At 49.1% G+C, this 16,070-nt stretch overlaps 1 protein-coding gene across 1 annotated transcript; it reads left to right on the top strand.

Moving 5' to 3' along the window:
* Positions 1 to 2,616: 2,616 nt before the first annotated feature.
* TMEM214 (transmembrane protein 214) lies at positions 2,617 to 11,028 on the top strand. The gene is made up of 17 exons (XM_010840606.1): positions 2,617 to 2,825; positions 3,822 to 4,021; positions 4,580 to 4,730; positions 5,016 to 5,150; positions 5,396 to 5,478; positions 5,895 to 6,000; positions 6,092 to 6,173; positions 6,451 to 6,552; positions 6,923 to 7,064; positions 7,497 to 7,588; positions 7,871 to 7,919; positions 8,110 to 8,223; positions 8,475 to 8,592; positions 9,108 to 9,204; positions 9,422 to 9,590; positions 9,719 to 9,870; positions 10,088 to 11,028. Exons 1-17 carry the CDS (start codon positions 2,681 to 2,683, stop codon positions 10,212 to 10,214), a joined length of 2,064 nt encoding a protein of 687 aa, XP_010838908.1. The 5' UTR covers positions 2,617 to 2,680; the 3' UTR covers positions 10,215 to 11,028.
* The last annotated feature ends 5,042 nt before the right edge of the window (positions 11,029 to 16,070 follow it).

The raw sequence follows: 16,070 nt of genomic DNA on the forward strand, positions 1-16,070 counted from the left end.
GCCACCTCTTCTTAATATCTTCTGCTTCTGTTAGGTCCATACCATTTCTGTCCTTTATCAAGCCCATCTTTGTATGAAATGTTCCTTTGGTATCTCTGATTTTCTTGAAGAGATCTGTAGTCTTTCCCATTCTGTTGTTTTCCTCTATTTCTTTGCATTGATAGCTAAGGAAGGCTTTCTTATCTCTTCTTGCTATTCTTTGGAACTCTGCGTTCAGATGTTTATATCTTTCCTTTTCTCCTTTGCTTTTCGCTTCTCTTCTTTTCACAGCTATTTGTAAGGCCTCCTCAAACAGCCATTTTGCTTTTTTGCATTTCTTTTCCATGGGGATGGTCTTGATCCCTGTCTCTTGTACAATGTCACGAACCTCATTCCATAGTTCATCAGGCACTCTATCTATCAGATCTAGGCCCTTAAATCTATTTCTCACTTCCACTGTATAATCATAAGGGATTTCATTTAGGTCATACCTGAATGGTCTAGTGGTTTTCCCTACTTTCTTCAATTTAAGTCTGAATTTGGCAATAAGTTCATGGTCTGAGCCCCAGTCAGCTCCTGGTCTTGTTTTTGCTGATTGTATAGAGCTTCTCCATCTTTGGCTGCAAAGAATATAATCAATCTGATTTCAGTGTTGACCATCTGATAATGTCCATGTATAGAGTCTTCTCTTGTGTTGTTTGAAGAGGGTGTTTGTTATGACCACTGCATTTTCTTGGCAAAACTCTATTAGTCTTCGCCCTGCTTCATTCCCTATTCCAAGGCCAAATTTGCCTGTTACTCCAGGTGTTTCTTGACTTCCTACTTTTGCATTCCAGTCCCCTATAATGAAAAGGACATCTTTTTGGGGTGTTAGTTCCAAAAGGTCTTGTAGGTCTTCATAGAACCGTTCAACTTCAGCTTCTTCAGCGTTACTGGTTGGGGCATAGACTTGGATTACTGTGATATTGAATGGTTTGCCTTGGAAACGAACAGAGATCATTCTGTCGTTTTTGAGACTGCATCCAAGTACTGCATTTAGGACTCTTTTGTTGACCATGATGGCCACTCCATTTCTTCTGAGGGATTCCTGCCCTCAGTAGTAGATATAATGGTCATCTGAGTTAAATTCACCCATTCCAGTCCATTTCAGTTGGACTCTAGTTCTTACTATAAACGCTTGCCTGGCCTGTTCCTTAGTATGGCAGGTATGAATCTCATAGTCAAATGAGGGAGTGTGCATTAAATAGTAAGCTTCCCATGTGGCACTAGTGGTAAAAAGAACCATCATGTCAATGCTGGAGACCTAAAAGATGCAGGTTTGATCCCTAGGTTGGGAAGATCCCCTGGAGGAGGGCAATTCACTCCAGTATTCTTGCCTGGAAAATCCCATGGACAGAGGAGCCTGGCAGGTTACAGTCCATAGGGTCGCATGAAGTCGGATAGGACTGAAAAAAAGTTGGCATGGCAGGGCATATGAAATAGCACATTTCCTTAATCATGATAAATCACTTCTAGTTCACCTTCACTCATACTCCCCTGCCAGCATGCTTCCAGTTTTGAGGTCTCACATGATACAACAAGCATGGCCCAAGGGACCTCCAGAGATAGGGGATGTCTGACCAGGTAACCTGCTTAAGTAGTTCCTCAGGTCTTCGTTCTTGATTGCTTCCCTGCCACACCTGGGACTTGGGACTGACAGCTGTGGAGGGAGTCAGAGCCTTTTCTTTCCCACTGCCTGCAAGGGGAAACCCAGTGCTGGCTGTCCCAGGGCCAAAAACTTTTCTCTGCCTCCCTTCGAGGGACACTCCACTCTCTACTTCCTGCCCCACCCGACCCCAAACACTGCCTCAAGGCGAGGAATCCTCAAGCTCCGTCTCTCTTCCCTGTTCCTTCACAATAGCTTTTTTTTTTTTTTTAATAGCTCGTTAAACTCAAAGTTTAATCATTAGCAACAGAAAAACTAGCACTTTCCTGTAAGGAAGGGAGCATTTCATCTACAAACTCCCCCAGGAGCTGAGGAGAACTTTCATTTCATCCTTCGTGCACAACTAGAACGGAAAGAAAACCAGAAACAGTTAAATTTTCACCAAGTCACCCGATACTTCCACGTTCAGTTCAGTTAAGTCGCTCAGTCGTGTCCGACTCTGCGACCCCATGAACCGCAGCACACCAGGCCACCCTGTCCATCACCAACTCCCGGAGTTCACCCAAACTCATGTCCATTGAGTCGGTGATGCCGTCCAACCATCTCATCCTCTGTCGTCCCCTTCTCCTCCTGCCTTCAATCTTTCCCAGTATCAGGGTCTTTTCAAATGAGTTAGCTCTTCGCATCAGGTGGCCAAAGTGTTGGAGTTTCAGCTTCAACATCAGTCCTTCCAAGGACTGATCAGACCCAGGACTGATCTCCTTTAGGATGGACTGGTTGGCTCAATAAAAGTTGTCCGAAAGCAGTAGCCTCTCATCTCAACATCTTTTGCTTGGCTGTTGTTGTTTTTTTTTTTTTTTGCTGAGAAAGGCTCCTGACGCCGCGCCGACCCCTAGAGCGGAAGAACCCGGCAAACACCAACGACTACAAGTCCCAAGCTGCCTCGCGGGTGGCGTCACGCGCCGCGAAGCCCTGCGAGGAGACGTGGCAGAGCGCGGCGCGTCCGCACCGGACCGGAAAGCTTGGGGAGGCGGCCGTGGCGGGAGGGTGGGAGCCATGGCGGCGAAGACTGCGGGTGGGGGGCGCTGGGAGGTGGTGAAGAAGGGGCGGCGGCCTGGGGCCGGCGGCAGTGGTAAAGGCGGCGGAGGGGACCGCCGGGCGCTCGGGGAGGCGAACGGAGTGTGGAAGTACGACCTGACCCGTGAGTACCCACCCGGCCCGCCGCCCCCTGTAGCCCTCGCCCCGCCCCGGGTCTGCACCCCACCTCCCCACCCCGGGTGGTAGCGAGCAGCTACCGGGGCCCAGAGGGTCCAAACACCCCTGGGCTCCTGGAGTCGCGAGCCTCCTGCGGATTGGTACCTCCCAGTTCAGCCGGCGCTCCCCTGGCGTTTCTCGACCCTCAAAAGAGGTAGACAGAGCGGGGGGGGGCGCCGTCCTTGCCACTCACATGAGTAAACTGAGGCCCAACGAAGTTAGACGACTTCCCCAGGATCACTTATTAGAGGGGACCGGGATTCTCGTCTTCGGACGCTCAGCAGACAGCACACGCTCCCTGCCAGCTGTTCCCGGGCCCGATAGCCTGGCCTTGCCGGACAAGTGTCCGGGAGCTGCGGAGAGGCAGTCTGGTTCCTCATAGACTGGGCCCCCGCCTTAAGTAACCTGCAGGTAGGGGGTTGGCGTGGGGACTTGGACGCTCATGAGGCCCGGCAGTGGGAGAAAATGATCCACCACACACATCTCCACACCCATCAAGTATTATTCCAAGCGGTGCCTGTTTCCTCAAAGCCTCCTGGAGGAGCAGAGAAAGCTTGCCACTTGTTGATTATAGAGTTGTCACATCAGAACCAAGAGGAACTGGGGTAGAACCAAGAATGGAAAACCGTGATTTCCCAAACTGGTAGCCACTCAATAAAGAAGCCAGCCCTCTGTGTTGGACACCACCCACCTGCCCAATTTTCCCATACTCTGATTTCCTAATAAAGAAATGCCTTATCTCTGAAAGAGCCCATGAACTCAAGAGCTGTGGTAACTGAAAGAAACCACCAGGAGGGGTCCTTAAGCAGGATGCAAGAAGGGGCTTTGAGGCAGGCTCCTCCCTGGAGATTAATTAAGTGCCAGTGTGTGGGGAGGGACCACTGTTTCTGTGAGGCCCTCCTGATTCAGGGCTGCCCCCTTTCTCTGCCTGTCATTACCCCAGCTCCAATCCAGACGACAAGCACCCTGTATGAGCGGGGCTTTGAGAAAATCATGAAGCGGCAGAATAAGGAGCAGGTTCCACCTCCTGCTGTGGAGCCTAAGAAACCGGGGAACAAGAAGCAGGCTAAGAAGGTGGCGACCCTCACCAACCAGAACCAGAAGCAGGGACGCTTTCGCAGCCTGGAGGAGGCACTGAAAGCTGTGAGTGTGGCGAGACTTTAGGCAGGGGAAGAATGAGGACCCGAGGAGTAGAGAGGATGAAAGAAGTGGGACAGGGACGGGCTCCTGAGGGACCTGTGGGATGAGGGACACTGCTGACTAAGAGGAGGCCTTCAGGAAAGGATGGAAATCCAATGGGATGCAGTGTCTGCACTTAGGCTAGAAAGGGAATGAGTTTATAGAGAACCATAGATTAGTGAGGGGAAAACCTTGAAAATCCAGAGATACACAGAGGGTTTAGAAAAACTGCTTGTGGTTCCTCCCACCAAGGAAGAAATGATCTTTCACTTTCCATCTTGTCTTCTGTTTCTCCCCTTGAACATGTGAGGGACCCAAGAGTATTAGTTCTTGAGATCAGCAGTTACAATTGTCTTGTTCTCTAGTTCCTGAAGATCTGGATGCAACAAAAGTATGGCATTTCATATACTTGCATTGAAAAGCAGAAACCCTTTGTTTTTCCTGCCACCTCAACCATTTCCCCACCTCTACCCCATTACTCTACACCCGAAACTCACCATGAGGGGACTGTGTTCCTGGCAGCTGGACCTGGCAGATCTGCAGAAGGAACTGGACAAGAGCCAGAGTGTGTTCTCTGGAAACCCATCCGTGTGGTTGAAGGACCTGGCCAGCTATCTCAACTACAAGCTCCAAGTACCTCCGAGTGAACCCACACTTAGCCAGCATCCTCACGGTTAGTTCTCCAGACGAGTTGAAGAAAATTCTGAAAGGGCTGTATGTAAGCGCATTACTTAGTAACTGAGCCCCATGCCCCCACTGCCCTGACTTACCTGGTGATTTGAGCTGTCCTCAGATTAGCATGCCTTCAAAGTTCCTGGGCCTCGTTGAAATAGGGAGGATGCCAGCCACAGTGCAGTGACCTCTGCCTTCACTTAGAGTTCTCAAGGAGCAAAGCAGAGGCCTCAGAGCTAGCAGAGGCTTCTGGTGCTAGCTCTCATATGAGGCCTATCGACCCCAGATTATCCCTACAGCCTGGTGAGCCGGGAGCTGCGTGGCATCATCCGAGGGCTATTGGCGAAGGCTGCGGGATCCCTGGAGCTCTTTTTCGACCATTGTCTATTCACCATGCTACAAGAACTGGATAAGACTCCAGGTGAGAGGGTCCCGTGAGAATTAGGCCAGTCCTATCTTGGGAACCTAATCCCCTTTTTTCTGCTTCTAGAGTAACTGAAGAGGTTCTCTTTTAGCAGAGAAATATGCTAATTCCAGCACTCTTGGAAAAGAAGGAGGATGCTAGGACTCCCTGGGCCTGGGTTCTGGGCTCTCAGCTGTTGAAAGAGAGATTACAGGTTTGGGGTGCTGATTAGTATATGTGGGTCTGAGAATGTGTATCTCCAGGGGAGTCACTGCACGGTTACCGCATCTGTATCCAGGCCATTCTGCAAGACAAGCCCAAGATTGTCACCACAAACCTAGGCAAGGTGAGCTCAGGGTTGTGATGGGGCCATTGGGAGGCCAGGACTGGGGAGACTGGGCAGAATCAACTCTGTTGAACCCAGTTAAGGGATGCAGGAGGTCCCGTAAGACAAGTAGTTAGCTAACAGCGTTAGCACTATGTACATACATGAGGTAGGTACTGCTATTATTCCCATTTTGTAGATGAGAAGATTGAGCCGCAACAGGGGTCAGTTACTTTGTAAAGTTGGTCAAGTAGTAAGTGATAAACGTGAGTGAAGACCATAGCCTGGTGCCAGAGCCTGTGCTCTGAGTCACTCCACCACATTACCACACTGCCCCATTGTCCTCTCCCAGTTGAATTCTGTCTTCTTCCTTGGCTTTGAGGGTGCTCCTGGTGCTTTGCCCTTTCCCAACCTGCCTCCCTCACTGGTCTCCCCAGTTCCTGGAACTGCTGAGGTCCCACCAGAGCCGACCAGCCAAGTGTCTGACTATCATGTGGGCCCTGGGTCAAGCAGGTTTTACCAACCTCACCGAGGGACTGAGAGGTAAAAGAAAGGTTTTGGAGCTGGAAGTTCCTCTTTAATGTCCCCAGTGGATCCAGGCTTGAGGCTTCCTCCCTGATCTTTGTCTCCACAGTGTGGCTGGGGATTATGCTACCTGTGCTGGGCATCAAGTCTCTGTCTCCCTTCGCCATTGCATACCTGGATCGGCTGCTCCTGTGAGTAATTGGAGGTGAAGGGGAAGAGCAGGCCCAGGGTGTTTTCAGGTAGCTATTTCAGCAAAATGGATGCTGTGATCCTGGTTTCCATAGATGTGAAGAAGCATCAGGACCAGCTCCTCCCAAGTCAGAATGTGGGGGTGGTGAAGGAAACGGAGGGAGCCAGGAAGTTGGGGGGATGGAGTGGAGTTTATGCCCTTTTTCTTAGATGTTCTTAGCTGGGACAGTGGCCAGGGCAGGTGTTCCCCAACAAGCCTGTTTCTTTCCTCCCCCACAGGATGCACCCCAACCTCACCAAGGGCTTTGGCATGATTGGCCCCAAGGACCTCTTCCCACTTCTGGACTTTGCCTATATGCCCAACAACTCCTTGACTCCCAGGTAGGGCTGTCCCAGGGCACAACCTTCTGTGAAGGACCCCAGCAGAGGATTAGGACACTATATCTGTCCCTTCACCTCCGGCCACCCTCAATTTGAGATTATCAACCTGCATGTACATGGGATCATTGAACCCTTGGAATTACATGGGCCCTCCATGGTGATTGGCCTGTGGGCATTTTCTGGGGAGGGGACCCATAACTGAGCAGATTTTCCAAGAAGTCTCTGAGTCTAGAAAGATGCAGAACCATTAAAAGGTCCTTCATGACCACCACCTTGGGCAGGGTATGGACTTTGCTGCAGACGCAAGGGGCACAAGCACACAAAGCCAATCAGAGTCTATGCTCAGCTCTCCTCTCAACCCCCTCCACAGCCTGCAGGAGCAGCTATGTCAGCTGTACCCACGACTGAAGGTGCTGGCATTTGGGGCAAAGCCGGAATCCACGCTGCATACCTACTTCCCCTCCTTCCTGTCCAGAGCCACCCCTGGCTGCCCTCCGGAGATGAAGAAAGAGGTGAGGAGCTGGTGGGAGGTGCCTTTCTCCTTCTTGGGGTGGGGTAAGGTCCCTATCTGCTGACAGGCCCTGCCACTGGGAGCCTGTTTTCTCCCCTCTTTGCCCCGCCCTCCCCAGCTTGGTCCCAACAGCCAGCTGCTGGCTCCTTTATGCTTCACTCTCAGAAGAATGGAGCTGAAAAGGCAGCTTGTTCAGATCTGACCAGTCTCTCATGGTCCCTTGCAGACAAGCTAATTTTTATCTCAGGAGCCCCTTCTTCCCCTTTATAGCCTCTTGGAGATTTTGAGGGTATGGGCACAATTTCTCTGCCCTTCAGGGTGGAGTGCTGCCTGGGGGGCCCCACTTGGCACTAACTAAGAGGGGGAGTTAGCTCTTAGCACTCCCCACCATTGCCCGGGGCCCAGCAGTCTCTCCCTTCTATCTCCTGTGCAGCTCCTGAGAAGCCTGACTGAGTGCCTGATGGTGGACCCCCTCAGCACCAGCGTCTGGCGGCAGCTCTACCCCAAGCACCTGTCACAGTCCAGGCAGGTGGCGGGGTGGGGGTCACCTGCCTCTGATCCACACAGAGAAACCTTAATTTACTCTTCATGGTGTGTCCTGTCCGAAAGCAGAAGGGGGATGTTTGTCACTGTTGTTCAGGCTCATACCTGTTGGGGCTTTGCAGGGAGGCTTCCACGAAGCTGCTCCTCTGTGGGGGTGGGGGACAGGGCATGGAGGGTCTTTCAGCCTGAAGGAGCTGGGGCCCATGGAGGATGGGAGGGGCCAGGTGGGCCTCCTGATGGGAAAGGATTGTGCTTTCCCCACAGCCTGCTGCTGGAACACCTGCTCAGGTCCTGGGAGCGTATTCCCAAGAAGGTGAGCTGGGAAGACATGGCAGGCTGAGCCTCGTCTGGGTTCTGAGTTCGTACCCCCGCCACTGGCCCCGCTTTCTGGGAAGGTGCTCCATTAGCACTTCTGGTGTGGAATACGAAGCAGAATGGAAGCTCAGGGTTCCCTTGTGGGCTAAATCTTAACATTCTCAGCCTAGACTTCTCTTACTCTACAGACACAGAAGTCATTGCAAGAAACCATTCAGTCCTTCAAGCTTACCAACCAGGATCTGCTGAGGAAGGGCGGCGGCAGCAATCAGGATGTCGTCACCTGCGACTCGGCCTGCAAGGTGCCAGCGCCCAGCCCACTGCCCTCGCCTCCCACCACCACCCATAGACTCTTCTCCTCGCAGTCTCTGCACACCCTGGGTTGGACCTGTATGACATTCCTGCCCCACCTGCCGCTGGAACTCCCACCACCTCTGGAGTAGTGAGAGGGCTGGATCCTCTCTGTGGAAGGCTGAGCTTGAGGCCTGCCTTAGGAGGCCAGGGCCAGCCCCACTCCCTTCTGACCACTGCTCCCTGCCCCTTCTCCTTCTAGAGTCTGTTGCAGCAGGCTCGGGGCTTCCAGCTGCCCTGGACACGGCTACTTCTGTTGGTGCTGGTCTTTGCCATAGGTTTCCTGTGCCATGACTTCCGGTCACACAGCTCTTTCCAGGGTAAGCAGGGATTGGCTGGGAAAGGAGATAGCCAGGGGCTTTTTGTGGGGACACAGAGCTGGATGTACCACTCCCCGCCCCTGCACACACTCCAGAACAGACATTTTTCTGACAGATGTGTCTGTGCTTTGCATTGTAGAAATGCTTCATATTCATGGTCTTATTTGAGTAGTGTTATCTTGTTTTTAATTTTTGAGGAAATTGAGGCTCAGAAAGATTTACCAATTAGCATAACATCACAGCTAGGAAGTAGAAAGGCTGACCCTCAGACTCGAGGTTTCCTGATGCCCAAGTCCACAGCTCTACCTGGCTGCACCCTTCTTGCTCTCCTGGCCTGCAACCCTCCCTCCACACGTGCTCCAGAGCAGAATGGAGCCAGCTCTGCAACCCCGTGAGCATGTCCAGTTCTGCCCCATCCCTCACTGAGTCTGCTCTGGGGCCTGTAGTGCCTGCCTCCCCAGTCCCAGTCCCTGCCCTGCTCACCTCCTCACTCACCCAAGGCCCCCTCTCCGCAGCCTCCCTTTCTGGCCAGCTGCTTCAGTCATCTGGTGTCTTGCCTGCTGGCCAACAAGCATGCACCAAGATCTACTCCTATAGCTTGCAGGGCTACAGGTGAGACCTCCGGGAGTGGGATGGGGGGTACCTAGAGGGGAGAGGGAGGCGTGGGAGAGAGAGGGCTTGCCTGTTCAGGGTGGTGACAGCATTGACAGTCAATGGGAAGCCGCTGTGGTTTTCCCCTCCCAAGGCCTCCCTTGCCCCAGCTGTTCTTAGGCCAGCCTGCTTGGGAGACTCCAGACACCTTCTTCCTCCCTCTGTGTCTCCCCTACAGCTGGCTGGAGAAGACATTGCCAGCCTGGGGCTCCCACCTGCTGACTGTGGTGAGGCCTGGCTTGCAGCTGGCCTGGGCCCACACCAATGCCACCGTCAGCTTCCTTTCTGCCCACTGTGCCTCACACCTTGCCTGGTTCGGTGACAGCCTCGCCAACCTCTTCCAGAGGGTAAGCCAGAGACAGAGAGGTCAGAGAAGGCTCTGACCTCTTGCCGGATGGCTGTGTTCTTGGGAAGGTGCAGCCCCACGTGGACTGCCTTTCCTGTCGTTCTAACCCATCCATTCTCCATGGTCCAGCTACAGACCCAGCTCCCTGACACCCTGAACCAGCTGCTCCGTTCTCTGAGGGAGCTGCTCCTGTTTCTTTATCACAGCATCCTGCTGCCTACATGGCACATGCTGCTTGAGGCCCTGGCCCAGATCCAGGAGCACTGCCACGAGGCATGCAGGTGAGACCCTACCCCAGGGCTCCAGCAGGAGGCCTGTGACCCCAGGCCCTTTCTCCAGGGACACAGCTCCCCTTTTGTTTTTCTCGCTCTGCCCTGCCTCCTGCGCATCCCTTGGGCACTTTGGGATCGGGGTTGTGAGTATTAGCTACAGCTCTTTGACTTAACACAGCTGCACATCACAATTTCCCAACCCCCGAAATGTCTGCTTTCCTCCCAGAGGCGAGGTGACTTGGGACTGCATGAAGACACAGCTCAGTGAGGCCGCTCACTGGACCTGGCTCAGACTACAGGACACCACAGTGGCTTTCTTGGACTGGGCACTTGCCATGATATCCCAGCAGTAGGCCCTGCCTCCCTGGCTGCTGGGCTCTGTCTGGAGCAGACCCCTGGAGACTGTTGGGGCAGAGAGTGGCAATTCTGCAGGGGAGTCTTTGTTACTTGGTGCCTAAGTTCTGTCTCCTCAGCAAGTGGTAGGCTGCCTCTGCCTCAGTTCTTCCGGTTTGGTGGCAGCGAGCCCAGAGGTATCTCAGCCTCCAACCCACGACTCCACTGACCACTGCTCTGCCCGACTGACTGTACATGGCTCCCAGCCTTTATCCTTGGGCCTGGTAGCCTCTCTTGTCTCTGCTCTCCACTTCCTTCTCTCTCATTCTTGAAGCCTCAAACAGCTCATCTTGAAAAGGTGGACTCCAGGAAATGGCTTCTGCATTCTTCTGACAAACGATTCCTGCTCCCAGACCTTAACCACGGCAGAAAAAAAAAAGGGACTTCTAGAAGAATCTAGAAGAATGTAGCACCACAGTGGGTGGTAGCAGCTTTGTCTCTGCCGACAGTCTGGGTGTGGCTGTCCGTGGACATGTAGGCCTGGGTGGAGAGGCCTCTCACCTCAAAATGTTCAACTTAGGTCCTTCAAGGCTTCTACTGCTCCTGTCATCATGGTCCTACATCCTTGCTCTCTGTCCCCCTTCAGTGCTGGGGGCGGTCTCAGCCTCCGAGTTCAGCCCTTCTCCACTGCCCACCCCTGCCATCTGTCTGGAGAGCAGAGCCCAGGTCATCATGTGCCTCAGGCCCAGGAAATCATCCAGCAACCTGTTGAGACAGGACACAGCATGGGCTTGTGGATATGCCTACTTGATGGAATAAAGGACACAGATTTGATTTCTAGTTTTCCTCTGTGCCTCTTCATACAGAAATTCCTACAGTTGTGGACAGGACGACAAAATGTGAGCTCCTGCACATTCTTTAGCCCTCTGCCCTCCCAAAGGTTGTAGCCTCTGGCCATAGTTGAGCTTCTGGCAAGGAAAGCCTGCTTCCATCATTCTAAAGTTTGGCCTGTCGAGGGTTCTAGACGCCCTACTTGCTCACTTATCATCTCACTTGTCCTTGTGATTCGTGTCCCAAGATTGCCTTGGGAGCTTGAGGATTATATCCCTGGAAAAGTCGGGGAGAGTGTCCTAGAGGAATTCTTGGCCAGCAATCAGAGGATGCCTCCTTCCTTGCCAGGACCTTCATTTATTAATTGATTCATTTTATAGGCAGTGAGTGAAAGATTCAGAACTCCAAGAGACACATGAGTCAAGGGTTTATCACCCATGTCCCTTTTAATTTGACTTGAGACTATAACAAGTCAGCTAACGGCACACGTTTTTGAGTTCTCACCTGAAGTTTCTTTCCTTCAGTGTTTAAAGAATGTAAGCAGTACTAGAGGTGCACTGCCCACTTTAGCGTCCATGGGCTGAGTTCTGTTTCCATCACGAGCACCTGAGCTGACTAGCAGGGGTGATGGCCAGCTGCCGCTTTTCCTTTCACAGGCGGCCCTGACGTGCTGCCTCCATTTTTCAGCCACGGGATTATCAAGTAGCAAGCGTAGCAAAATCTTGACACGAAGTCTTGAGGACTGGAACATCTTCCTTTCCTTGTTAGGATGTAACTTACCACGCTGGGCAGAAGCCTGCTTTTGTAGTGGCAGTCAGCCCTGACGATTTTTTCCCAGAAGAAGAAACCCCACCCCACAAAGGACCAAAGTGTAGGCCTGCTGGCAGAACTGTCCACAGGTCCCCAGACATGTTCCATTGCTTCAGTTCTTTACCTAAAGTCAGTTACAGATGGGTTCAATTCTTAAGAGGAGTGAATCCTAGTAACTGGCCTGAATTCAAGACAAATTAAAGAAAATGAGCCAGTGTGAGCTTGGGTTATTGGCACCAGTGCAGGACCATGCCCTACAATGACATCAAGTCCAACCAAGGCTGCTGGACCAGACTTTGAATCCAGCAACTCAGAGAATCCCACTTGCAAGTGCTTCCTTGGTGTCTAATGTGTACACTACTACCTTATTGGATTCATCTAATTTCTAACATGTAATCCTGGGATGCAACATTTTTCTTTAACTCAGGTTAACTGGGGTCTCCACAGCCTCTCACAGGGACACTACTGACACCTCAATCGGCATTATTTGATAGATACCTGATACTGGAGTGGTCAGAACGTTTTCTCTATCCACTGCACCTGCTATCCATTAAAGCTAGATCAGACAATGTAGATATTTCACTTTAGCACAACTCTACAGGAATCCAAGCCAAGCCAGTTAGCTGAACCAGTATAGACTGGTGGAGTACACTGATGATGACAGGCAGGCAGTCACACTGACAACTGGTGTTACTGGAAGTCGACTGACATCTTGAAGATCACTTCTAGACATTTTAACTTTACTTTTCACACACAGCTGGAGTTCTACAGATAACACATCATGTAACTGAAGGGCAGTTTGAGTATTGTTATCTCTTACAAGCTTTAGTTACTAGTTTGACCAGCCTACCAACCAGACCATTCCGTCCAACAACAGCAGAATACATATTATTCTTGGATATTATCTCAACACTTCTTTCCGTTTTTCTAAGTCTCAATGCATATTTTTGGTTTCCTTTGGCTACTTGTACCCTGTCTACAGCTTCAGCTTTAGAACAGGGTGGGTGGAAGGGGAGCCTGACTTACTATGGACAGATAATGTTGCTGGACTCATGCCTGTGGCGTTGCCAGCCTGTTCCCAAATGCCACCACTCTCAGAATGGAGCATTTCCCACAGAGACAGGCATACCTGCTCTGCCCTATTCCAGAGTCACCCAGTTGTCAATTATACAGAAATTTCAATGGTTGAATGACCTCTGAGCATTTAATATGTCTTATCTCTCCTGAAGGAATTTGGATTTAAGTGAACACTTAAAGTGATGAATTGGTTTTCTAATCACCTTCCTGGTTCTGCTCCCCAAAGGACTTGAGGGTGCAAAGGACCTTGCTTTTCTCTATGTGGTGTTCCATTCTTAACCAGTGGTTTCATTGCCCAGACCTGAGGTATAAGAATTTTCACCATTCAGTGTATGAGCAAATACCTATTGAATATTTTACCTATTAGAATTAGGAGTTGAAATGTTGACTATGCCTCAGTATATACTTTAACTATTTAAGTACACAAGTTATTTTTAATGGATTTTTTTATAGCAGTTTTAAGTTCATGTCAAAATTCAGCAAAAAGCACCATGTCATTACGCCTGCACTTGAGGTTCCCCCACTGTCAAATTCAGTGAGCCTGTACCGACACGCCACTATCACCCAGCACTGTCATCTGAAGTCTGTGGTTTACCTTAATCATACTTTGCATGATTTACATCTTTTTAAATTTATTGAGACATTACCTAATACGTGGGGTATCCTAGAGAATATTCCATGTACTCTTGAGAAGCATATGTATTCTGCTGTTGTTGGATGGAATGGTCTGGTTGGTAGGCTGGTCAAGGCCTCTGTTGCCTTGTTGGGCTTATCATAAACACATTATTGAAGAATTACAAATCAGTAAGAAAATCACTAAGCAACAATAAAAATATAGATGAAAGATGCTTTATAAAAGAAATGCAGATGAACAATAGACTTGGGAGGAAAAGTCCATTTCACTGCCAAAGAGATGCAAATTTAAAATAAGATACCACTTATTTTTGCCTATCATGTTGACAAAAAAATTTTTTAAGTGATTTACTCAGTGAATGCTATGATAGAAACTGGTATAATGTTTCTAGGAAGTAATTTAGTAACATTTGTCAAAAGCCTAGAAAGTTTCATATTACTTTACCAAGTAGTTCCACTCCTATGAATATATTCTAGAAGATACAGAAGTAAACAGAAATGTGAACAAAGATTTACATATAACAACATTTATTGTAGCAGTATTTTTTTTATTGTAGCAGTATTAATCATGAAAATTTTGGATGTAAATTGTCCAACAATAAGATGAATATTTCAGTAAATTTTGGTACAAAGCAGATGAGAAATGGCTAGTCAAATGATGATTTAAAAAACTTTAATGACAGAAAATTGCTTATTACTAATTGAGCTCAACTTATTGAAACGTGGCCTACAATAAAAAATACAGAAAATAAATGTTGACAAGGATGTGGAGAAATGGCACCCTCTTACATTGGTGGTGGGAATGTAAAATTGTTCAACAGTTGTGGAAAACAGTTTGGCAGTTCCTCAAAGAGTTAAACATACAAATACCATAAAACTCAGCAATTCCATTCCTGAGTGTACCCAAGACAAATGAAAACATACATCCACACAGAAACTTGTAGACGAATGTTTGTAGCACTATTATTCATGAAAGCCAAAAGGTGGGAAAAGACAGAAGAATGGACACCGAATGGAGTATTATTCAGCCATAAAAGGGACAAAGTACCGGTACATGCTACAGTGTCCACGAGTCTCAAAACATAAGTGAAAGAAATCAAGCATGAAAGGTCACATATTTTATTGTTTTATAGGAAATCTCCAGAATAAGGTAAATCCGTGGAGACAGCCAATTAGTCGTTGCCAGGGGCTGGGTGAAATGCGATGGGAGTGCTTACTTTCAGGGTTAACAGCTGTTCTTGCAGAGTGAGAAAAAGTTTTTCAACCAGAGAGAGGTGATCATTTGCACAACACTATGAATGTACTAAATAACACTGAATTGTTCATATTTTTTTTTCCTTTTCAGATAATTTTTATTTTTTTAAATTTTATTTTATTTTTAAACTTTACATAATTACATAATTGTATTAGTTTGCCAAATATCAAAATGAATCCACCACAGGTATACATGTGTTCCCCATCCTGAACCCTCCTCCCTCCTCTCTCCCCATACCATCCCTCTGAGTCGTCCCAGTGCACTAGCCCCAAGCATCCAGTATCGTGCATCGAACCTGGACTGGCATCTCGTTTCATACATGATATTTTACATGTTTCAATGCCATTCTCCCAAATCTTCCCACCCTCTCCCTCTCCCATAGAGTCCATAAGACTGTGAATTGTTCATATTTTAAAATAGTTAATGGTATGTTATGTGAATTTCCCTCAAAACAAAAGCCCCAAGCAACCTAATTAAACACTTTCTGCTTTCTGACCCCACCTTCTCACAAGAAAGAGAGAGCGTGGTAAACACCTCTCCAAGAAAACCACCCCAAGCTGATGCTCTCCAACACAATGGGAGGTAGCCTTTGCAGCTGCAGAATGAAGTTAAATCAAAGGGAAGATGTTAACCTGCTTTGTGGATGCCCACAGGCGTGAACCCTGGTGTGCATTCGGTAACAACACAAACCTCAGATTTAAAGTTTAGCCTGTTCGTTTCCAAGGCAAACCATGCAATGTCAACGGTAATCCAAGTCTATGTCTCGACCAGTAATGCTGAAGAAGCTGAAGTTGAACAGTTCTATGAAGACCTACAAGACCTTCTAGGACTAACACCCAAAAAAGATGTCCTTTTCATCATAGAGGACTGGAATACAAAAGTAGGAAGTCAAGAAACACCTGGAGTAACAGGCATATTTGGCCTTGGAGTACAGAATGAAGCAGGGCAAAGGCCAATGAGTTCTTCCAAGAGAACACACTAGTCATAGCAAACACCCTCTTCCAACAACACAAGAGAAGACTACACATGGACATCACCAGATGGTCAACACCAAAATCAGATTGATTTTATTCTTTGCAGCCACAGATGGAGAGGCTCTATACAGTCAGCAAAAACAAGACCAGGAGCTGACTGTGGCTCAGATCATGAACTCCTTATTGCCAAATTCAGACTGAAATTGAAGAAAGTGGAGAAAACCACTAGACCATTCAGGTATGACCTAAATCAAATCCCTTATACTATACAGTGGAAGTGAGAAATATAAGGGACT

This window comes from Bison bison, unplaced genomic scaffold, assembly GCF_000754665.1.
Source record: "Bison bison bison isolate TAMUID 2011002044 unplaced genomic scaffold, Bison_UMD1.0 scf7180017864145, whole genome shotgun sequence".
Classification (NCBI taxonomy): domain Eukaryota; kingdom Metazoa; phylum Chordata; class Mammalia; order Artiodactyla; family Bovidae; genus Bison; species Bison bison.